Source organism: Lactuca saligna, chromosome 3, assembly GCF_052625555.1.
Source record: "Lactuca saligna cultivar CGN05327 chromosome 3, ASM5262555v1, whole genome shotgun sequence".
NCBI classification, from domain to species: Eukaryota; Viridiplantae; Streptophyta; class Magnoliopsida; order Asterales; family Asteraceae; genus Lactuca; species Lactuca saligna.
The window spans coordinates 214,307,470-214,331,632 of NC_136419.1; the positions used below are offsets into that span (position 1 = coordinate 214,307,470).

Genomic DNA, 24,163 nt, shown 5'->3' on the forward strand with positions numbered 1-24,163 from the left:
ATATGAACATGTACTTCCAACCAAATACTCGAGAAGTTTTAAAAACATGTAATCCATATTGTATTGAATGTTTGTTTTTACTATTAAATTATTATTTAAATGTCTTTATTTGACATTTTGTATTTTTAACTAATTTATTAGTTAATTTTTTTTATTAGACATTGTTTTGTATCAATTGCAGTTAGATTTTTATATAATTTGTCAAACATAGCCAAGCTTATACTTCCAAGAACTTTGGGTAATGCACCAACCAAATAACATAGGGACTTAATATGATATATATTAATAGTTGAAGGGCTAAACCATAACTTTGGGGAATGCAACAACCAAAATACCAATAACACATGGACTTAATGCGATGTATATTCATAGTTGAAGGGCTAAACCGTAACTAATTTGAACTCAAACGACAATGCCGTTTTAATCTTGTGAAGATTTGTGGATTAACTCCGTGTGTGACTTCCCATGTGACTTTTGTCAGTTTCTCGGCTAAACATTTCAAATTCTCTCTCAAAAACCACACTCATTCCCTTCTTCCCTTCATTTCCAAAGTTCAAACCCAAAATCAACAAATCTTTCCCCCAAAAAAACACCATGAAAACCTTCTCTCTCCTTCAATCCATCTCTACCATTCTTCTTGTTCTTCTTTTCGCTCACACATTACAAACCCTAGCTAAAAATGAAGAAAAACCCACTTCAGAACTCTCAATCCTCATCAAAATCAAGTCGATTTTAGACCCAAATGGCGAAACCCTAACTTCTTGGTCCCCAAATGCAGCTTCTTACTGTGATGGAACATTTGAGGGTGTTGCTTGTGACGAATTAGGTCAAGTGATGAATATTTCTCTTCAGGGTAAAGGGCTTTTTGGTCAAATACCTCCTGAAATTGGTCAGCTTAAAAGCTTGTCTGGGTTGTACCTGCATTTCAATGGTTTGAATGGTGAAATCCCTAAAGAGATTGCTGAGTTGACTCAGCTTACCGATTTGTATCTGAATGTTAATAATCTTTCTGGAGAAATTCCTCCTGAGTTTGAGAAAATGGAGAATCTTCGAGGTTAGTTTCTATGGGGTTTTCTTTAATTTTCCAGTTATAAAGTATTTTAACTTGATTAATTCATCTTTACATGTACTTAACATGTGTTCTTCCTGTAATTTTTATTTGGATTTTAGACATTTATTTGCAATTAAGAGATGCTATAGCACGTGCTGCATATGATTTAATTAAGTATTTTTTTTTATATATATTTATATTTTTTTTATTCAAAAAATTCAAACTTTATTATTGCATCCATACATAACAAGGACTTTATACATTTATTTGCAACTCAATGAGAGTTATATCTTGTGGGTGTAGCATTCAATGTTTTTGCAAGTGGGTATATCATTTAGTCAAAGGTTTTTCTTTTTCTTCATTTTCCATTATAAAGATCCAAGCTTTATTAACGCATCTATACATAAACTGAAACTGTAATATAATTTTGGATTTTAGACATTTATTTACAATTAATGATGTATAATAATATGTTTGTGTATAAAGTTTCTGCAAATGGGCATCATTCATTTAAGACAACTAGTATGATGAAAGGAAGAAATAATCAATGTTGGGCTAGCCTTTAGCAGAAATTCCCAAATCCAAAAAGCATATTACAAGTCTCATGGCATAATGTACAAGTCTCTACGGCATCACTACTCTGGCTTTGGAAATATTTTATCTGGAGAAAAGAATTACCACACGTTATCTACTAATGTGTGGTTCTTTTAGGCTAAGAAGGAAATTCAAAAATTCCTAAAGCTTAGTACAAGTCTCAATACATAATGTACAAGTCTCTAAACCAGCATTACTCAAGGTTTGAAAATTTATATCTGAAAAAAAAAACATCTAGTAAAATGTGTGGTTCTTTGAGGGCAAAAAAGAAAATTTCTTAACACTTGTCTTTTGGCTCTAAGATAAAAAAATCAAGAATCATTCATGTGGTTTCTTGATTCCAACAAAATGTTGTCGCGTGTTACTAGATCTTATGGTTTAATATTCAACATAATTTATCCTCTTGATAAAGGGTCATTTTTTTATGAACAAAATTATTCATCTGGATCTCATTATTCATAATAGAAGTGGGTCCCATCTCCATGTAACGTTTGATCGAACAATGTAACGTTTTTCTAATATTGTTTTTGTATTATTTCTTTCTATAGTTTTGCAATTATGCTACAACCAATTGAGTGGAAGCTTGCCTACACAACTTGGCTCTTTGAAAAAACTCAATGTTCTTGCTGTTCAATACAACCAACTCACGGGTGCAATTCCAGCTACACTTGGAAATTTGGGGACTTTAGAGAGATTGGATTTAAGTTTCAATCGCCTTTTTGGTTCAATTCCAATGAAATTAGCCGATGCCCCCTTGTTGATGGTGTTAGATGTACGAAATAATACACTTTCGGGCAATGTCCCTTTAGGTAATTTCACTTTCTTGTTCATAACTTTCGTGGTTCATTAAATGCAAGAAATTACATTTCCTTTTCAACTTTAGTCATTATCAACTTATCTTTATTTTCCTCCAACTTTTTGTTGAAGTTTTGAAGAAACTCGACCAAGGATTTCAATACTCAAACAACACCGAGTTATGTGGATCCGGTTTTGCGGATCTAAAACTTTGCAACTCTTCTTATGGTCCCGAAAACCCAAACAAACCCGAACCATTTGGACCACAATCAAAAGGAGTTGAACCAAAAGCCATCCCACAATCTGCAAACATAACCATGTCTCGGTCAAAGTCAACAAACTCCGGTCTAGCGGCCTTACTCGGAGCCATTCTCTCCACCATGCTATTGATCGCCGGAATATTCTCTTTCATTTGGTATCGCCGGAGAAAACAAAGAATTGGAACCGCTTTTGAAACCTCCGATAGCCGGATTAGCACCGATCATTATCAAATCAAAGAATCCGGCAACCGGAAAAGTGGGTCCCCTCTTATAAGCCTCGAGTACTCAACCGGGTGGGACCCGATGTCAAAAAGTCAAACCGGAAGTGGGGTTTTGTCGGAAGTTCTTGAAAGTTATGTTTTCAATGTGGATGATGTGGAATCCGCGACTCGGTTTTTTTCGGATTCGAATTTGTTAGGGAAGAGTAGTTTTTCGGCTACTTATAGAGGGATTTTGAGGGATGGATCGGTTGTTGCTATTAAAAGGATAGCGAAAACGAGTTGTAAAAACGATGAATCGGAGTTTTTGAAGGGATTAAGGATTTTAACCTCGTTGAAACATGAGAATCTTTTGAGGTTACGAGGTTTTTGTTGTTCGAAAGGAAGGGGAGAATGTTTTTTGATTTATGATTATGTGGCTAAGGGGAATTTGTTGAGGTATCTTGATGTGAAGGGCAATTCGGGAAATGGAAATGTTCTTGATTGGTCGACTCGGTTCTCGATAATTAAAGGCATTGCTAAAGGTTAGTTTTTAATCTCTTTTAATAAATGAAGAATCCTACTCGCATTTCTTTTTGTAACAACATTGTATTTTGAAAATTTATACGCATAATGCCTAAATATGAAAAATAATTCTGAAAGTATCAAAAGCAATAAAAGTGTCGTCTTATAATTAACAAATAAATAATTGCTATTTCTTCTTGTATTTATTTAGGTATTGAATACCTACACGCAATCAAAGGAAAAAAACCGGGTCTCGTTCACCAAAACATATCCGCCGAAAAAATCCTCATCGATCAACACCACGCGCCACTCCTCGCTGGATCCGGCCTCCACAAACTACTTGCGGACGATATCGTCTTTTCAACTCTCAAAGCAAGCGCAGCCATGGGATACTTAGCTCCCGAATACACAACCACCGGAAAATTCACTGAAAAAAGCGACGTCTACGCCTTCGGTGTCCTAATTTTTCAAATCATATCGGGAAAAAGTAAAATCGGGTCATTGATTAGGCTAGGGGCAGAATTGGAAAAGTTGGAAGATTTCATGGATGTGAATCTTGATGGGAAGTTTTCGGAAGTTGAGGCGGTTTTGGTTGGGAAAATTGCGTTGATTTGTACTCATGAGTGTCCGGAATCGAGGCCGGTGATTGGGGCTGTGGTGCAAGAACTAAGTAAAATGTCGGTTCTACCCCTTGATTTGTAAATCGATGTTAGGTTCGAGTTTCTCACTCGAATTAGTTAAGTAGTTGTTTTAGTGTATGTTCTGGATTACGCAATCTGGGTTTGTTTAGGATTTGTAGGTTTAATTATGGTTTGACTTTGACTAGGAAGTTTTCATTTTTAGAGATGAAATTCTCAAACACATATTGGTGACAAGTCTTTATAATGATCTTGTTTAGAGTTGGAACTTTGTTTCTAATATGTTTTTATGTTGTGTGATATCAAAGATTAATAAAGCAAAGAGCACGAATTGCTAAAATGACCATGTTTTGAGGCAATCTGTCACCAGAACTAAAAAATATTAAGCCTCTTTGTGGATTTAATTTTCTAACAAAAACAAATTGATAACTCTTCGCATAGTGTTTATATCATTTGTGAGATGTTAAGATTATCATTTCTTATGCTATCGTATCATTTGTGAGATGTTAAGATTATCATTTCTTATGCTATCGTTGTGTGTGTATATATATATATATATATATATATATATATATATATATATATATATATATATATATATATATATATATATATATATATATAAAAGTGAATATACCCTTCAATATTACCTCGTTTTGTATCATATATATACATTGTAATTGTCTAATGTTCTTATAATTCAACTTCTAACTTGATTTCATTAAAGATTTTTATAAATTTCACATTTATTTTTCTTTTTACATAATTTTCATTTTCAACTATAATATATATAGCCTAATTTATGGTCGTCAAAAATATGTGATGTAAGAGAAAGATAATAATTAAATTTTAAAAATTTTGAAAGTAAATCAAGTTAAGGATTGAAGTTGAAGAACATTACACGGATGGTCCCTGTGGTTTGGGGTAACCTGCGCGCCTAGTCCCTGAGCAAGATTTTTAACTCGGATGATCCGTAATGGTAAAATTCATAACCATCCTGGTCCCTCACTTAACATCCCGTCTAATTGCTCCGTTAAAACACCCCACGTGCAAGGCACGCAGGGGTATTTTTGTCTTTTTAAGTCACCCTGTCTTCTTTAAACATGGTTTATTTGTCTTCTTCCCCCATTTCTTTCTCAATCGCAGTCTTCTCCTCCCACCTTTCTTCTCACAGCCGATCAAACATGGTGAAATGCAATTGTGGTGCGATAGGCGTTATACGTACTTCAACTACGAAAAGAAACCCAGGTAGGGCATTTTATGCTTGCCCATTAGAGGTACGATGCTGGAATTGTTTTGGGGGATTTTCTATTGTAACCCTAGTATGCGTATGTGCTAATCGAAGCTATTCACAGTACAGGGACCAAGGTCTGGCTTTATTAAGTGGGTAGATGAAGAAAAGCATGGTCATGAGGCGGAAATAAAAAATGAGGGGCTTGAAATCCAAATTCAAGAACTTGAGGTCCAAAATCGGAATCTGAAGGCATTGTTAATAATCAGTTGGTTTTTGTTTTTTGGGATAGTTGTTTACAAGTTGTAGTGTTAGTTTTATGTTAATAATCAGTTGGTTTTTGTTTTTTGGGATAGTTGTTTACAAGTTGTAGTGTTAGTTTTAAGATCAACAGAAGTAGTTGTAGTTGTTTACAATGCCTTGTAATGAAACTTATTTGTATCAAGGGTACCCTTTTATCAATGAAAATGATATTTTGTTGAACTTGATTGTATTTTACAATTTGTGATGTATCTTGGGACATTGGTTAAACTACATTGCTAAAAGAAATCAAAAGATTACATTGACAAAAGCAGATGACCCAAATAAAAGCAAAACATATGACCAAAATAAAAGCAATGCCAAAAGCAGATGACCAAAATAAGCAAAACAGATGACCAAAATAAAAGCAATCAAAAGATTACATTGTTTGTCAAAGGCAAAGTACATTGCTAAAACTGGATACTATAATTACACCATTGTTTTTCAAAAGCAATTAACATAACCATCACAACACATAAATTAGTTCAAAAGAAGACAATGTTTGTCAACATCAACCAAAACAATACATAAGCACCTAAAAGCCACATTTATGGGACACCTTTCCCTTTTTTGCTAACACTTGCCCTCACTTTTGCACTTCCATCCTTCACTTTCGCACTTCCAACACCACTATCATTCCTTGAAGTTTGTGATCCACCAGCCTTCACTTTTTCACTTCCAACCTTCACTTTTTCACTACCAGCACCACCAACAATCTTTGAAGTTTGTGATCCACCAACATTCCTTGAACTTTGAGAACCACCAGCCTTCTGTCCCTTGCAAGTCCTTGCATTATGCCCACTTTTGTTACACTTAGAACATGTCACTGATTTTTGTGCTCTTGACAATTGGTTACCTTTCACCAAATCCTCAACCTCCATGGCAGATCTCCTTCTCTTTTTCTTTGGTCTTCCAATGGGCACATGGTGTTTTGGAGGGAGTAAGGTTGTAGGGCATGTAGACTTCTCCCACATGTTCCTTCCATTGATTGGGTGAATTGTAAAAGAATACATATTCTTCCATGTTTCTAACCAATACGTTCGATGGACCCAATGTTCAGGTATCTTATCAATTTCTTTGTTCTTCAACATCTCCCACATACATGCTATTGCATGTGCACATGGTATCCCTATTAGTTCCCACCTTCTACATGAACATGTTTGTTGGCCCATATCTACCACAAACTGTTCCAAAAGATTTTTACTGACTTGATATTTCCCATTCCCACAAAAAACAGACCTTAATTGTGAAGCCTCTTTCTTCAGTTTTTCAACCCATATGGTAGCTGTAGGAGTCAAGGGACCTACAGCTTTATCAATTTCCTTTTGCACAGTTACAATTTTCTTCACTAAGTACTCTCTAATGTACTCCAAACATGTAATGATTGGTACATCACGACCTTCAACAATCTTGCTATTTAGAGATTCACACATATTGTTAAGCATAGCATCTGTATGAGCTCTACCTAATAAATCATTAAAATATGTATGAGCTATTTAGAGTTTCACACATATTGCATAGCTACAAACTAATGATCTAACATTAAAATCTACCTGTAAAGTGTGAACGAGACCAATGTTGAGGAGGAATGTTTTTAAGCCACTCATACGCATCATTATTAAGTTTTCTAAGTTCCTCCATTGATCGTTGAAACTGTTGAATAGTAGATGCTTTTGCACAATCCCATAGCAAGTCTTTGAATTGCTTTGCCCTCCAATTAGCTTTCATGTTTTCATGGATATGACGAAGACAATAACGATGCTCAGCGCATGGAAACAACTTTGTTATAGCAGGTAACACTCCCTATATAATGGAAAATTGTATTAAAAGTATATCATATATAATGTATTAATTTGATATTCGAATTAATACCTTTTGTCTGTCTGTCATAAACGTAAAATTTGAGTTTGTTCCTAAACCCAAATCATCCCCTAGACAAGTTAGAAACCAAGTCCATGAGTTGGTACTCTCAGATTCCACAACAGCATAAGCCAGTGGATATGTTCCATTATTACCATCAATTCCCTACATAAGTAAAAAATTTACAATTAAAGCACCATCAATAACCTAAAATACAACTTTTTATAATATAAATGTAGTTCATATGAAAAAAGGTTACCACAGCTGAAAGTATTTGTCCTGGGTATGGACCCTTCATAAAAGCACCATCGAGACCAAGAAAGTCTCTTCTTCCAGCAGCAAATCCCTTTTTTAAAGGACCAAGACAGATGTATATGCGCTTGAAAGTTCTAGTTTCTGAATTTGGATTTGGTTCACGCTCTACATCAATCTTTACAGTCGTGTCTAGGTTATGTTTTTGAAGTTCTTGAACATAGTCTCTCAATAGAGCATACTGACCTCGATAATCCCCTCGCACCTGATTGAGAGCTTCAGTTCTAGCCCTAAACACTTTCATCTTGGAAAGTCCCACTTGGTAATCACGTTGCAGTTGTTCTTGTAAAGCACGAATTGGAATAGTTGGGTTAGATTCCACCTGAGTTGTAATCTTTTTGGCAAGAAACTTATAAGTACACGCTTTAACATTCCGAGTTTGGAGACAACGATGTTCTTTGTTGTAAGACTTGACCATCCAGTTTGTATCACGTTTCCATTTACTAGCGTAGAGGCTCCACGGGCACTTCTCTTCATCTTCATTGTTGACTTCTTGTTGACCTTCCCCACTTTTGTCTAAGTTTCCCAGTTTTGGTATTGTCCCCCTACACACAACTCTTACCCTATTCTTGTCATTTTTTTCAAAACCAAGTTCCCTTCTTGTCTCAATAGCATGGACTTTAACTCTTTCTTTAAACTCTTGGGCTGTATTAAAGGTTTGAAGGATATAAAATGGTTCAGCAACATTTGCTTCATCATTCTCATGAGCTCGTTGGATAGCTTTGATGGTCTTCTTTCGTTGACCAACTGGACCTTCATCCGAAGATGATCCTGACAAAAGTACCTCGTTATTTAGTACTTCATTAAGCTCTCCAACTTCATTCTCTTCTTGTACCACATTGTCATTCATACCTCCAACCCACTCTGCATCCATATCAATGTTATCATTGAAATCATTCATGTCAACTTCTACATCATCTAAGATGTTGTCATTGTCAACATAAAAGTCTATATCATCGGACTCACTAGATTTATAACCACTATCATCGTCAAAGTTGTCCCCACTTCCAAATTCTTCTTCGTTTATGTCCTCAAACATCTCCCCACTTTCAAATTCAGACCATGGATCTTCTCCACCCTTGTTACCATCCCTAAATTCAACTTCATTCGTGTGCTCAAATTTTTCCCCAATTTCAACTTCAACGCATGGATTTCCTTTCTTGTTATTATCCCCATTATCAGTTATGTCCATATTGTCATCTCCAGTGACGTCCATTACATTAGCCTCTTTAGAAGCATCCCCAACAACATTTGTCTCCCCAGTATCATACCAATCTAAGAAAAGCCTACGAGAACATGATGGAGGTTCAATAATTTCCTTTATTTGAACTTTTGCTTGATTTGGGGACATTGTGTACGTATGTAATTGGGTTTTTCCATGCTCAATATAGACTTCAATCAACTTATGCTTGGAAATGAAGGTACCCAGATGTCTCACATCCTGATCACTACCCAAAGCAAATAACCCGAAATCTAAATCTGAAAAAGGTCGTTTAAAGTGATAGTACAAAGGTATACCTTCATCAACATAACCTAACTGTTCCATCATTTCATCAATGTCATGCACTGAGAAAGTATCCATGTCGAGTAAGTCTATATACGTTTGTTTTCCTTTGATGTACTTTCTTCCAGGAAATTTGGTGAACTCTCCACCATGGTATAACCTAATGGAAAAGATTGTCGGATGCCCCCCTGTGAAATAGCCCACTTCAGATAAGGCTTCAACAAAATCCAAGTTATAGAAGATTGAGAGTGAGAGAATACTTACAGTAACGACGTCCAACATCGATTTCCTCCATATTTGCACGTATACGCCACAGCACCATTGCGTTTTAGAGGAGAAGATATCACGATTAGGGTTTTCTTATCGGAATGTTGAAATTTTTCTGGGTTTTCTGAATGAAAAGATGGAGTACAGAGAAAAATGATCGCCTCTTCGTATACAACATGGCGGTAACACTAGAATATTAAAAAGACAAAAATACCCCTGCGTGCCTTGCACGTGGGGTGTTTTAACGGAGCAATTAGACGGGATGTTAAGTGAGGGACCAGGATGGTTATGAATTTTACCATTACGGATCATCCGAGTTAAAAATCTTGCTCAGGGACTAGGCGCGCAGGTTACCCCAAACCACAGGGACCATCCGTGTAATTTACCCTAAATATATCAAACAAAACGACGTATTATGGTGAGTTTAGGTACCTAAGCATATATATCCTTAAGGGTATATTCACTTTTCCCATATATATATATATATATATATATATATATATATATATATATATATATATATGGGAAAAGTGAATATACCCTTAAGGGTATATAAGCTTACGTACCCAAACATATCATAATGCATCGTTTTGTTTGATATATTCATTATAATATTGTTAAACTTCAACCCTAACTTGATTTGCTTTCAAGATATTCAAAATTTCACTATTATCAATCTCTTACATCACATATTTTTGCCAAACACGTACTAGGCTGTGTATATTGTAGTTGAAAATGAAAATTATATAAGAGGAAGATAAATGTGTAAATTATAAAAATATTGGACGTAAATCAAGTTAGAAGTTAAATTATAAGAACATTTGATAATTAGAATGTATTATACGATACAAAACGACGTAGTATGGTGAGTTTGGGTACCTAAGCTTATATACCCTTAAGGGTATATTCACTTTTCCCATATATATATATATATATATATATATATATATATATATATATATATATATATATATATATATATATATATATATATATATATATATATATATATATATATATATCTTTACTATATTATTAAGGATATTGCCCATTTCTTGAAAATTAAAAGATATACATATTATAACATCATGTACAATCCTGTTAAGCACAATAAAAACGTCTATACATGCTCATTTGATTGTAACATTCTCCCTATATCTAAACGTAGAAAACCCTAATTTCATCAAAAACCATCAATCATCGTTTCTTCCAAATCTATTATGTCTCTCTAATTGCTCACTTTAATTTCTTCCGTCTCTCTAATGGCTCTCTTCCGTCTCTCTATATATCATATCTGATCTCAGTTGATTAATAGGTATTGCTTATGGAAGAAACCTTCGCCATCTCTTCTCTCGAACTCTTTGATAAGAGCCCTAATCCATGTCCCTCCTATTCTATATATGGTTCCTGTATCAACATTTGTCTCATCCGTCGTATATCCTGCAAGCTAGGTAAGTTTTTTCTTCATAAATTCATGATTTCATTATTTTTCTTCACAATTTCAAGTTGATTATCGAGTTTTCTTTAACGATTTAAGGTTGTGCGATATTATTTAGGGCTTCATTCACCACTATATGTCTCTAATTCTATATGTGTTTGTGTGTGTTTATTTCATGGACCAGGATTGAAATTTAGATACCAATGACTGTCATCTTCGATTTTCAGCACCACCCGAAGAAATGTTCGATTTTCAACATCACCCATTTAGCATATTTTGAAATCACACCATCATTCACAGAAGACACCACAACATTCACCGCCATTAAACAACCACCACCTGCTCCCTTCTCTCCAGTACTATCCCTTCTACACCTTAAAGTTTAACCCTCCAATTTTTCTTATTTTATCTCTTAATCGTTGATTTAGGGTTTGAGTTGTGGCTTCCTTCGCCCTTCTATGTACCTGATGGATGTGTACTTGGATATGTACTGAGAAATTGATCAAGACGCAAGAGGAATCTATCTCACGAAAAACAGATTCATAGGTATTTGAAGATATATTCCTCAAAGAAGGAGGTAAATATTCTAATAAGTGTGATCATCTCTTTCTCTCTCTTTAATTGTTTGTTTGTTTGTAAGTATCATTCATTCTTCAATCTCAACACTTTGATTCAAAATATGATTTTTTTTCTCAGCACCACCACAAAGGTATGTGAACAGACCACTCATAACATTTAGACATGGGTATCTTTTTTGATTTGCAGACATGGGACATCAATCTTGCAATAGAAGCTTCAACAAACACACAAAGTTCATAGAAAGCTGCTACTTTAATCACATAAGAATCTCCAAACAAAGAGATGATGATTTCCATAAAAAAAAAGGTGATTGAATTCAGCTTTGAAGATGTAAAAAATTTGTATTTTTCCATTAAGAACAAGTAGTAATTTGGCAGCCAAGCTATAAACAATACCAACCTGTAATGTAAAGAATAGGGAGATGAATTTTTTTACCATTCTTTCTTTTTTCTAATATTGACCTTTTATTCAACCTAGATTTATTTGCCCCTTTTTTTAATTCATGCATTGCATCCAACTATTCTCCATGAAATGAAAGCACATCCCTTAGGCCTTAATTTGTTGTGTATTTTTACGTTCTTGATAAGTTATGATGTTTAAGAACAGGGAAATCAATGTTTTTAATAATTTTATGATGCTTAAGTTCTTGATAAATTATAATTTTTTTATTGTAGTGATCAAGATGTTTTTGGAAGAAAAGATGAAAAGGGACATCTATCTTAAGTGGTTTATATTCTTAACACAGGGTTGAAACTGTAAATTTTCTTCAAGAGCTATTTTCTCGGTTTAAATCAATTATTGATACTTGTATTAAATTGGGATGCTTTTGAATATATTAATTTGTATTTTGTTATGTTATATGATTGATAGGTGCACCTTGTTTTGGTTTTACACCTCATGTCATCACGGTTAGAGCAGGAGAGGTATATCCATCAACTTTCACAAATAATTTATAGAATTGAGATCAATTTGTGAAACTTGTATCTATTTTTTGTTTTTTTGTTTTATGAAATATGAATCACATTTAAAGCAGGGGCAATATGGTCCTAAAACCGTAAAAATTTATTTTTTTATTATAAAAACAGTGTGCAGGGGCAATATGATCCTAAAACTATAAAAAATGATTTTTTTATTATTATATAAAACAATATGCAGGGGCAATATGATCCTAAAACTATAAAAATTGATTTTTATTAATATAAAAACAGGCAATGAAAAAAAAACAATGTCCAGATGGTGTTCTCATAACACGAAGACTTCAAATTTTGCTTCACCTTCAACCCCTTCATCAAAGATTATCTCATTTATATCATTGTAAATTTGCTATTTCATTTTTCTCAAGCTTAGTTTGGTTTGTTCATCCATATATTTGGTTTCTATTTTAATACTTTATTGATTCTTATTCTTCAATAAACATGTTCAGTTTTTGTTTTCTGTTGCAGGCTCTTCTCCAATTATTAGAAGGGTATTTGATTTGCAGTTTCATTCATCATTGTTGAAAGGTTTTGAAATTTCCGGTAGCATTTAGCAGGAAAACGAGTTTCCATATTTTGCTACTAAAGACTTTCTCTCAGTGTTACTCTTTTTGGTTCTTAAATTATGGTTTTTTTTGTCAAGCTCATGCATTTGTTGAAGTAGTGATTATGTTATTTAAAAATTTCCTTTATGTAATAATTATAACTTGATTAGCACATGGAAAGATTCTACAAAGCACCAAGTTATTCAGGTTAAACATCTTTTAGGAACTTTATTATTTATGTTATTAGAATTCCCCTCTAAAGTAACTATGATCATAATATTTATGTTGCAATCCCAGTTTTGAATATTTCAAAGCGGTTATATGTTTGACAGTAATTTTTGTTGTCAGTGTGTAGAGGTTTTAGGTTTGTATTTATGGATAACATTGATATAATGTGTTTATTTTCATGTAACGTAGGTTTTATGTCTATGTAAGTTTTGAGATGCCTTGAATGCTAACTCAACCGGAAAATCCATATTTGGTTTCCTATAAACCAGCAACGATGGAAGGTCTACTTTTTGGTATATAGATAATAGGGTTGTCATAGTCCATTTAATTAGATGTCCATGTTGTACCACTAGAACAAGGGTGTAAATTGTATGTATTATTAGTCTTGGGATAAACTCATTCCGAGTTGTTTTTTAATCTTTTGATGTCTTTGATTTACTGTAACTTGATTTACTTTTAGTTAAATAACGAAATCCATGTTTTGAAAAAAAAAAATTCAAACTTTAAATAAAAAAGCTTTCTAGAAAATACAAATTTAGGAAAATTAGAACTAGATTTAAAACTCATTTCATTTCATTCTTCTTCTATACCATCTGTTCACATAAATAACATAATTGCGTGCCATATGTCCTAATTATTTGGGTGGGGGATTGCAATCTATTATTGTGCACAGCTGATGCAAACCTAATTCAGTGTAGTTACCAAACATTGAGTAGAAGAACACAAACTGTAACTCACCATGTGAGATAAACCAAAGCAATCGAGAATGAAAACAATACCAAACACAGGGGAAAAATCAAATGTGAACCTGAATAAAAGAATAGTAGTGGTATTGTAAGTGAACCTGAAAAGGTAATTTATCAGTACATATTTAACAAATTTGAGAGTAACTTGAGATAACTTATTCTGCAAAAAATTAACAGACTGAAAAATTGTCATCGGAATAGGTCAACGATGATCCAAACCAATGGAAGCGGTTTAAATAACAAACTACTATAGTCCAACTTCTAGGCTACTAATGCGGATAGAATATTAGAAATAACCTCTAAAACTGTGTAAATGGATAATAAGGTCTCCCCATAGTAACCCTCGATCCAATTTTTTATCTAGATTTCACTTTCAAATAACCTAGAAATTACACGGACCAGTTATGTGCATATCTGATCAGAATCCACAGGGAGAAATGAAAAACTTAAATGTTGATCTCCATTTATTTGAACATCGAAGCACACACCAATATAAAACATAAAATTTTAATTTATACAACAATCATAACCCAAAAAAACCTTTTAAATTGCAACAATACATTACACCTGATATCCAAATTATTAATAGAATGAGAAAGAACCTGAAAGATCGATTGATGATGGTTTCTCTAGTTTCATTAATCTACATCGAATTCATGTAAGAAAAACACAATAATAATAGATACTACTTACATAAAGTTGGAAATTGTTCGTGAGGTAAATGGATATCAGCATTCGAAAATGGGTTCTTACCGGGAGATCTGGATTTGTGAACTTCTAACAAATAGATTTTCCCCTTTGCTTTCGACATTCCACCAGGTGCCCTGAAAATACATAGTATACACAACAATTATCTTAAGCATTGAGGGCATTCATGTCTTTTTAACATTGTCAAATCCACAAAAAGTTAGTAATTTTGTCCATCGGTCCCTGATCTGTTAATAGTAATTCCAATTTCATGTAGATTGTTGCCTATGTTAACTCTCACAATTTGATCAAACTCAGTTTCATATAGATTAGTTCTCGTTATGTTGCAAGACATTAATAACAAATATGTAAAGTCTTCAAGAGATTAAGAAGCCTTCAAAGTTTACCATAAGACAAAAATTATCATCTTCATCTACAAAACAGAACACAACAAATCTCAAACCTAAAACTAATATGATAAACCCTAAATGGAAACCGATGCAGGCGATTATGGGAATTTAGAAAAGAAAAATAATCAAAATTGATAAAGGCTTGAAAAGATGCTTTACCTGGGGATCTTGTCGAGCTCAACTTCGACGCCGTCTTTATTTTTAGTTGGATGTAGAAGAAACGCAACTTCATAAGGTTAGAGTGGAATGACGAACCCCCAACCATCGCACCACCTTCTTCGACCGCCTCCGACTTGAAATTCAGATATGTTTTTGAAGTTTGATTTCATCTATGTTGCTAATCAAGTTCGTTGGTGATGTTGAGGTGGGGTCGATGAATGGGAGGAGCAGTCGGAGCAAGTAGAAAACTGGAGAAGAAACAAATACGTACCCTAGAAATAGAAATCGGGAGAAAAGCAACCTGTTTGTCCGTTGCCCTTTCTTTCACCTCGACAAATCAAAAGCCGAGAATTGAAAATAAAGAAGAAGAATCGAGAGATGAATGGAGTCGGTGAGCAAAATCAGGAAGCAGATAAAGCCCATCCAAACGCCGGTACTTCCGACGATGACCAATTTGAATACCAGAGGACGACGAAGGACCGTCTTAACGGGTCCGCTTGGAGGAAGCGGACATCATATAGATAAACGACAACAAAAAGTAAAAAAAACAAACCAATAAGAGCAGAAAACCGGAAAAATAGGAAGGACGTAGTCGAAAATTTACCTTACAAAGAGAAAGAGGGATGTCAATGAAAGAAACCAAGGAGCAGAAAGAAGGAGAAACGGAGAAGAAAGAAGTCTAGCAAAGAAAGAGAAGTATCGATTAATTGACACGTGGAACCGAAATTACCATTGAAGCATCAAGTGTAAGCCACGTTGAAAGCGGTGGAAAGATGTTACAAAACACCCCCTAAAGAAATAAAAAAGTGGAAAAAAAATTGAGGGACCATATATGGATAGAATTTCAACAATTTACTGTTGAAATTCATCCCATCTTTAATATATATATATATATATATATATATATATATATATATATAACTAGATTATAACCCGCATTAAACGCAGGAAACATAAATTAAATACATATTACATTAATATGTGGAAGAAGAAGGAGAACAGGAATAAGAATAAAGTAATATACAAGAAATTGTAGAAGAAGAAGGAGAACAGGGCAAAGAAAGAACATAGAAAAAAGAGTTATAGAATAAGACCGTTGAAGAAGAACACTGTAAATCATACAATTCAATCCAAAATCGTAAGAAGAACAACTTCAATATAATCGTATATATAAGTTGTTTTTCGATAACGAAATCATTATCTTCCAAAAAAAAATGCGATCCTAAAATATCATCTTGGAGATTTTCGTTTATTCATCTGGAAAAAATAATATCGTTTATATTGAATCAAAATTTCAAATTAATTGACTTGCTTAATTTATGAGTTTTAAATTCAAACCATTATTTCAAATTGATTTATTTTACGTGGGATATATCAGGAGATAAATTATAAATAATATTGACTTTATTTTTGACTCTTAAATATTTTTGCTAATTTAATAGGATTAGATTAGATTTTATAGGTTAATGACCAAATTGTTGATATGCTTATTTAATGAGTTAAAAAACAGAATTAAATAAAAACTAAACGGGTTTGAATTTTGAAGTCAAAAGCTATAAAACAATGAAGTTTAATTAGGAACAATATTAATTAGAGAAACTAATATATCATATATAAATAGAATGATATGCTGTAATTGATAATGTAATTATTGAATTTAAAAATTCTATAATTAAATGTAATTGCGTTCGAATTGTATTTGAAAAAGATGATGTCAGCAATCTAATCTAACGGTAGAAAACATATGATTGAAATGCAATCAACGGTCCTGATTGCTTCATTGCTGAATTAAGGTGTCTCTTTTAATAATATTTAGATATGTTTGTAGTATTCTTCGTAAAAGAATGTTTTCTGTTCGATGTTAATTTTTTTTCCAATTCAACAATGATTGTATTATCAACAGTGAACTTTAAGATTGCATAACCATCAATTTTGTTATTCAAACTATAATGTGAAATTTGAATTTGAATACAAACTTTTTATCAAAAAGTACATTCAAAGCAAATGGATAAATCTTCATATTCCCTTACTAAAAAAAAATTTTAAAAAATTGGTTATAAAATTAGATAGACAAAAGGTAAAAAAATTAGTTTTATATAAATGAAGTTAATATCGATAACCTCATTAAACTTTTGAAGCAAGTCTTGTGTGGTTTTTTCCAGAAGTTTCTTCGTGTCACGATCAAATAACGTAAGTAACACCACACCGGTAAAGTCTTGTACTTGAATGTTGATTTTGAAACTAAAGCCATTGATATAAACAAATACAGTAATATAAAATTAAACAATTTAACTAAAGAGTATAATAATATGTATAAAAGAATTTTTGAAAAACTTAGAACAAGATATATGTATTTGTTCATGCAAGTTGAAGTGTAACAATAAAAAATTTCATCATCTTGCTTTTGGTCCGTTCCACGAGTTTTGCCATCATATGTTAAAACGACTTTTATGACTTTCTCTGGACAAACATAGGTCAACATATTAAAAAAATGAAGATAAAGGATATAATTTTGTTTCTATAACTAAATGATTGAAACTAATATACTTAAAATAGATTAATTAATTTTTTTTCATGACCTCTCAACAGGAATACAGTAATAACAAGTAATAAAAACAAAGTAAATACAATAAATTGTAGAAGAAGAAGGAGAACGGGGTAAAAAAAGAATTACAGAATAAGACCGTTGAAGAAGAACATCGTAAATCATACGACTCAATCTAAAATCGTAAGAATAACAACTTCAATGTAAGCGTGTGTGTGTGTATATATATATATATATATATATATATATATATATATATATATATATATATATATATATATATATATATATATATATAGGTTGTTTTTCAATAAAGAAATCATTATCTTCCAAAAAATAGGATCTTAAAATATTTATCTTGGAGATTTTCAGTTATTCATCTGGAAAAAAAATGATATCATTTATATTGAATCAAAATTTCAAATTAATTGTTTTGCTTAATTAATGAGTTTTAAATTCAAAAACATGATCTCAAATTGATTTATTTTACGTGGGATATACCGGGAGATAAATTATAAATAATATTGACTTTATAAGTTAATGACCAAATTATTGATATATTTATTTAATCAGTTTTAAAAAAAAAAAGAATTAAATAAAAACTAAACGAGTTTGAATTTTGAAGCCACAAGGGGAGTTAAATTAGGAACAATATTAATTAGAGAAACTAATATCTTGTATATAAATAGAATAATATGTTGTAATTGATAATATAATTATTGAATTTAAAGATTCTATAATTATTAAAGATTCTATAATTAAATGTAATTGTGTTTGAATTTTATTTGAAAAAGATGATGTCAGCAATCTAATCTAATGATGGAAAATCTAAGATTGAAATCCAATCAATGGTCCTGATTGCTTCATTGGTAAATTAATGGTTCTCTTTTAATAATATTTAGAGATTGTATGCTTAAAAGATCAAATGAAGTGTAAGAATTTTATTAATAGATTGTTATACATAACAAAATTGATCTTATTGTAATAACCTTCCAAAGGAAGTTTTTTTTAAGAAAATATTATCAATAATAAATGTCATGATTTTTTGATTTTTACCATATAATTTCAGATAATAATACTAACTATTATATACGTACGATAAAAATAAATGATTTTATCATATAGACTTTACATTTAGTATAAGTTATTTAACTATTTTGTATTGTAATATATTGATTTTATTTTATATTATTTTTTCTTTTCATATACATTATATATGTTTAAATAATAATATATTAGATGAGTTATATATGATTTCGTATTGGTTTTAAAAATAATTAATTATAGGAAATGATTTAAGTTAGAACATGCCCAACCATTAACTCTCCATTAACTCCAATTCTAAGTTTTTTTATTAACCAACTAGTTTATAACCCGTAAAAACCACGATTATAAAATTAATTAAACTTTTATATTAAAAAATCAAAATTACTAATCAATTATTTTAAATAAATTATTACTTAAGATATATTTTTTTAGTTATATAGAATTATAATTGTTGTTTTAAACAAATATGTGAAGTTATATTACCTTATAATTTGTATTGATTTTATTTTATTTTTTAATTTAATGTTATTAATTTAATATAATTAGAATGAAAAATTTTAAAATTTGAAATTTAAAATGGAGAATCAATTATTAATTAATTTAATGTAATTAGAGTGGAAAATTTAAATTTGAAATTTGAAATTGATAATTAATAATTTGACAAGTGGTATGATATGTTACATATAGTTATTAATGAGAAATTCTAATAGTATGACACTTATCAATAGGTAATATAAACATATTCATTTACTAGTTGTGTGACCCGTATGTTATACGGGTTGGATAAAACAAAAAAAAATTAAATATGAAGGTTTAAACAAAAATTTATATAAATTTGAAATTTGAAATTTAAAATTTAAAATTTAAAATTTGAATTTAAAAGGAAACATATTTAATAGTATATGAGTTGTAATATTATAATTTAATGGTTAGTTTTAAATAAGATAATTATTAATTGAGGTGTAAATATGATGTGTTAATTAAAAAAGATAAATAATGAAAAAATGACACATGGAAAAAACATTTATTCAAAAATACAAAAAAATGACATGTGTCCAAGTTAATGATAGAGTGACATGTGGTAAAACTATTTTCATTTATTAGGGAGGATTAGAATAGGAAGATTAGGTTAGGACCCATATAATATACGGGTTGTTAAAAGAAAATGTTAAATATAAAGAAGTAATGGAATTTGTATTTAAAATTTGAAATAGTAGAAATTATGAGAAAAAAATTAAAAATAAATAAACATGCAACAAATAAAATAAATTAAAATTACGTATTTAATTGTCAGACCTGTGTACTAAACAGTTTAATTATAACAAAATATTAACTACGAAGGTTTAACCTGTAATTTATTAGAAACTGAAATTGAGAACTGAAATTTTAAAATTGAAATTTAAAATTTAAAATTTAAAATTAATATAGTTATTTATGGTATATTACTGAATTTGAAAAATAAACAATAAAATAAATGACAAGTGACAAGTGGAATTATATATATATATATATATATATATATATATATATATATATATATATATATATATATATATATATATATATATATATATATATATATATATATATAAACTACAAATTAACATTTGACAAATTGAAGAAAAAAAAATGATATGTAGCAAAATTATTTTCATTTATTAGAAAGAATCATATTTCATTAGCTTTATCAAATAAAAATATATTAACATATATCATCAATCCAAATATTACAAATGGTCAACAGTAAGATTTTGTTTGATAAAATAATGAGTGTATCATTTTTTTTAAAATAAAAAACTTGGAAATATGGTTAACGTTTGTTGATGTTCTAGAAGCTCTAAATAATTGTGATAACAAATGATCACTCTATTTGAAATTACAAACATAAACATTTAAATACATTACAATCTGGTAACTAGACTTGTGTCTCTTATTTTTCTTTTGGTTTAGTTTTCGTATGCCAAATTCCGAACCAATCTATGACTCTTCATAAAATCATTTTACAAATTCGATTATTCAAAAGTTTAATTTATTCATAAGATCCTATGTTGAGGATAACTGTACAAGTCACATATAAATATTATAAATCCAAATCAATTCCATTAAGACATCAATGTACTTCCAGTGATAATAACAAGAAATTAATTAAATCTTGATCCTAGAACCATATATAATGTTTCAAAAACTATGAAATAAAAGTTTTAACAATTAAAAGCTATAAAATAAAACCCCTTCAATCTGAGAGCTCCAACACCTCTTCTTTATGTAAACTCCAGAAAACCAGCTTGCTTCTTGTATTTCAAGTGGGATTGTTTAGAAGATGTGCACGATATCATAAGCAAATCTTTTTTCACGTCAAGGTAAATCATAAATGGTGTGAATTAGAATAACCAAACAAAAAGATCAACAACTATTTTGCTATTTCCTGCAATTTACCCAACAAATATGTCAAAAAAATTGAAGAAGAATGAGCAAATATACAAGGATACGTCCAGAACAGTACGAATGACTGCAAAAAGAGAAATTGATGCCTGATTATGATATGAAATATGGATTGTATTGAATGAAAGATTTGAGAAATTACCAAAAGGCCCCCTAGGAAACCATCAAGCAGAACCCTATTCCAGGTGTCGAAATATGAATGGATTGAAAAACCAGCCTTGGCTGTTAAACAAACAGATGTAATAGCCATGACAAGACAATAAATCACAAATCCCATGAGCCCATTCACTCCCAAAATTCCAGCAATCACTCCACCAATGATGGACATGAATGTTCGACTGCATCAACATTTTCATTTTTCAAACATCAACCATTACATTTTATAATTTGTAGTATATTAATCTACTTTAGATCAAAGTATGCATAGAAAACTGACCTGTAGTATATCACCTTCATGTTGCTTTGCATATTCTCAATATTGAAAGTGGGTATTTCGTTCTCACTAGATTTCTTTCCAGATACGCTTGAATCCATAGTCTCCACCTTGTGTAATTTTCATGAAAATAAAAAGATGTATTCAGTAAATTCAGATTCTTTTTTTGATTTTTGAGGTTCAAAATAATCAGATTTGGTGAAGCACACAATGAGTTGCTACAGGAAGGCATGTAAAATTAGCTAACTATCCTTAATTTCGATAAAATGGTTATCTGATTATCCAGATTCAGATTTCACACAGAAACAGGTAAAGGGAAGAGTCAATTGTGCATGAATTCATCTTCCAGAACCAATCGAAACTTATCTTCCAGCTACTATTTACTTAAATCCGATCGAAGTTACATAAGACCTAAGAAATCCATGTCGATTTTGAAGTAATTCAATTCAAAAGACATTAAAGCTACAAGGACCTAAAATTCAGGATCAGTATCTACCTGTTGTCGATATAAATAGCAGAATTTAGGAGGAGGCGTAGAATCGGAATGCCGCAGTGATTGGTGCTTTCGAAGAAGGGTTTACCCGTCACTTTGTTGATCTCTCTGAGATTTCTTTAGATCATTCAGGTTAATCTACAAGCCTAAAAAAATTGGGGTGTAAATTATCAGTATCACGTGACGCACGTGCTAAGGGAAGTTGGAAAAGGGAAAAGACGTGAGCCTTATCGCCGTCCTATAGGGATCGAATCTATGTACTAATTATTCCGCAACAAATTGGTATTAGGCCGGGAGAGTGGGTGTCGAGCGAAGCATGCTTCTGTCTCTCTCATCCACATTCTATTGCCTATCACAGAGAAAAGGCATGTGTCAGCCACCCCCAATTTCCTAGGCTCATAACTTTTTTTTTTTTAATCAACAAATATAATTTATTCTTAATCTAACACACCTAATTTCCTAGACTTAAACCATCCTTTTTAAAGTGAAAAGATAGAAGCCCTTTATTATCACATTCTTGTCGACCTTAAAATGTTGAAGAAGGATTTTTGATCAACGGTGCTTTGTTGGCTCATTCAAGAATAGTAGGACAACTACAATTTCCGGTTTCATAACGTTCACATTGTTCGTATTTTAAATTTGTGTCAATGTAAATGAGGGGTTGTTATAAGACTCTCTACTTCTTGATCACATTTTCAAAACATTTTTTACTACCGTAAAAGATATCGCTCATAGTTGTTGTATGTTTTTCTATCAGATGTGAGCGACTGCCCCGGGCCCGCAAGTACCAAAGGGTCTCCATTTTATATTTGTTATATTCGTTACATAATAGCAGCCCATTGATATAAACCCTCTCAAAACAAGTTCTTCAAAGCCCAATAATGTGATGCACTGATCCAAAAGATGGAGCGTGGGAGGGAGTACCCGGCGTGCGTCCAACTTCTAAGGTGACTAAGAAGGCATCGTGACTCTTTAATAATAGATTCTATGGAAAATTCAAACGACGTCTCTCCAGAAGCAACATTTGATTGTCATTCTTCTCTTTCTTATTCATGATTCAAGATTTCAAGTTAATCTAGTTCTTCTCATTCTCTTCTGATTTTCTGTACCATTTTACATGAAATAGTTCATAAATTCACATAAATATTCCTAGTAATAACAACGGTAACATGCAATTGAAAATAAATTAGAATCAACTTTTCATGTAAACAACTACAAAATTCACATGAAACTTACCTCGTTGGCATTAGGTGTAACGCCCGTAGATCCGGGCTAATCAATTTAGAGATAATAAGGATCGAAAATGACTTTTCGACCAAATATTATTTAGAATAAATAATCTTAACCAAGATGTAGAATATGTCTTAAAGATTCCGTACATATAAAGAACGCCAAAATCCGAATTATAACGAAGAAATTATGGTTCGTCGAAGTTTTACGGCAAAACCGACACGACATCGGGAGACATAAATAGTGAATATACGATAGGACTTTTTGGCCTTAGTAATCTAAACAAAAGTCGTAGAATATGTTAACCTGAGAGCGTCCATAAAAAGAACGCCCAAATCTGACTTCGTATGAGGAAGTTATGAATTTTCTAAGATTTGGCTTAGCAGTGCACAACTCGAAACTCGAATTTTAGATCGAGCAATTTTTGGCCTACGCGACCTAAATGAGAAGTGAATATCTCATTAATAGGAACTCAAAGGTAAAAAGACGGATGAAAACAGAGTCCGTATGTAGAAGTTATGAATTTTACGCGGACATTTAACAGTATAATCTCCTCGTACTGTTAAATTTAAGATCGGTCGAGAATTAGCTGACGGAGTCAAAATGAAAGTTGTAGATATTATTTTTACCTACGCGTGGATATAAAGAACGTCAAAAACGAAGGTCGTATGTG

At 31.6% G+C, this 24,163-nt stretch overlaps 3 protein-coding genes and 2 long non-coding RNA genes across 6 annotated transcripts; 2 read left to right on the top strand and 3 right to left on the bottom strand.

The window, feature by feature from the left end:
* The first annotated feature begins 444 nt into the window (after positions 1–444).
* LOC145037795 (protein CLAVATA3 INSENSITIVE RECEPTOR KINASE 6-like) lies at positions 445–4,328 on the top strand. Its single transcript, XM_078986518.1, has 4 exons — positions 445–1,054; positions 2,194–2,454; positions 2,573–3,442; positions 3,634–4,328. The coding sequence occupies exons 1-4, from the start codon at positions 595–597 to the stop codon at positions 4,122–4,124; spliced, it is 2,082 nt and encodes a 693-aa protein (XP_078842644.1). The 5' UTR covers positions 445–594; the 3' UTR covers positions 4,125–4,328.
* A 540-nt stretch (positions 4,329–4,868) lies between these two features.
* Positions 4,869–5,639, top strand: LOC145034144 (uncharacterized). The gene is made up of 2 exons (XR_013677920.1): positions 4,869–5,337; positions 5,421–5,639. It is a non-coding gene; the product is annotated as an uncharacterized LOC145034144 (long non-coding RNA).
* A 399-nt stretch (positions 5,640–6,038) lies between these two features.
* LOC145037796 (uncharacterized) lies at positions 6,039–9,942 on the bottom strand. Its single transcript, XM_078986519.1, has 5 exons — positions 9,532–9,942; positions 7,711–9,455; positions 7,464–7,616; positions 7,145–7,394; positions 6,039–7,056 (listed from the first exon to the last, which is right to left on the bottom strand). Exons 1-5 carry the CDS (start codon positions 9,587–9,589, stop codon positions 6,140–6,142), a joined length of 3,123 nt encoding a protein of 1,040 aa, XP_078842645.1. The 5' UTR covers positions 9,590–9,942; the 3' UTR covers positions 6,039–6,139.
* A 4,628-nt stretch (positions 9,943–14,570) lies between these two features.
* Positions 14,571–16,003, bottom strand: LOC145037797 (uncharacterized). The gene is made up of 2 exons (XR_013678997.1): positions 15,301–16,003; positions 14,571–14,868 (listed from the first exon to the last, which is right to left on the bottom strand). It is a non-coding gene; the product is annotated as an uncharacterized LOC145037797 (long non-coding RNA).
* A 4,963-nt stretch (positions 16,004–20,966) lies between these two features.
* On the bottom strand, positions 20,967–22,546 carry LOC145037798 (uncharacterized). 2 transcript variants are annotated; one of them, XM_078986520.1, is made up of 5 exons: positions 22,264–22,530; positions 21,771–21,877; positions 21,477–21,672; positions 21,382–21,401; positions 20,967–21,236 (listed from the first exon to the last, which is right to left on the bottom strand). In XM_078986520.1, the coding sequence occupies exons 2-5, from the start codon at positions 21,866–21,868 to the stop codon at positions 21,206–21,208; spliced, it is 345 nt and encodes a 114-aa protein (XP_078842646.1). In that variant the 5' UTR covers positions 21,869–21,877; positions 22,264–22,530; the 3' UTR covers positions 20,967–21,205. The 2 variants fall into 2 exon arrangements, with proteins under 2 accessions (XP_078842646.1, XP_078842647.1); XM_078986521.1 differs by lacking the exon at positions 21,382–21,401 and having other exon boundaries at positions 20,967–21,317; positions 22,264–22,546.
* Between the last annotated feature and the right edge of the window lie 1,617 nt (positions 22,547–24,163).

Excerpts from the sequence above, each read along its gene's own strand:
- LOC145037796 (XM_078986519.1), bottom strand. The coding sequence starts at position 9,589 with ATGGTGCTGTGGCGTATACGTGCAAATATGGAGGAAATCGATGTTGGA. Across the intron at positions 7,617-7,710 it reads GACAAATACTTTCAGCTGTG|GGAATTGATGGTAATAATGG; the intron begins GTAACCTTTTTT and ends TTACTTATGTAG. Across the intron at positions 7,057-7,144 it reads GTCTCGTTCACACTTTACAG|GTAGAGCTCATACAGATGCT; the intron begins GTAGATTTTAAT and ends ATGATTTATTAG.
- LOC145037798 (XM_078986520.1), bottom strand. The coding sequence starts at position 21,868 with ATGGATTCAAGCGTATCTGGAAAGAAATCTAGTGAGAACGAAATACCC. Across the intron at positions 21,402-21,476 it reads GTTTCCTAGGGGGCCTTTTG|TCATTCGTACTGTTCTGGAC; the intron begins GTAATTTCTCAA and ends CTCTTTTTGCAG. Across the intron at positions 21,237-21,381 it reads TCATTCGTACTGTTCTGGAC|ATTTGCTTATGATATCGTGC; the intron begins GTATCCTTGTAT and ends ACGTGAAAAAAG.
- LOC145037795 (XM_078986518.1), top strand. The coding sequence starts at position 595 with ATGAAAACCTTCTCTCTCCTTCAATCCATCTCTACCATTCTTCTTGTT. Across the intron at positions 2,455-2,572 it reads TTCGGGCAATGTCCCTTTAG|TTTTGAAGAAACTCGACCAA; the intron begins GTAATTTCACTT and ends TTTTTGTTGAAG. Across the intron at positions 3,443-3,633 it reads AATTAAAGGCATTGCTAAAG|GTATTGAATACCTACACGCA; the intron begins GTTAGTTTTTAA and ends GTATTTATTTAG.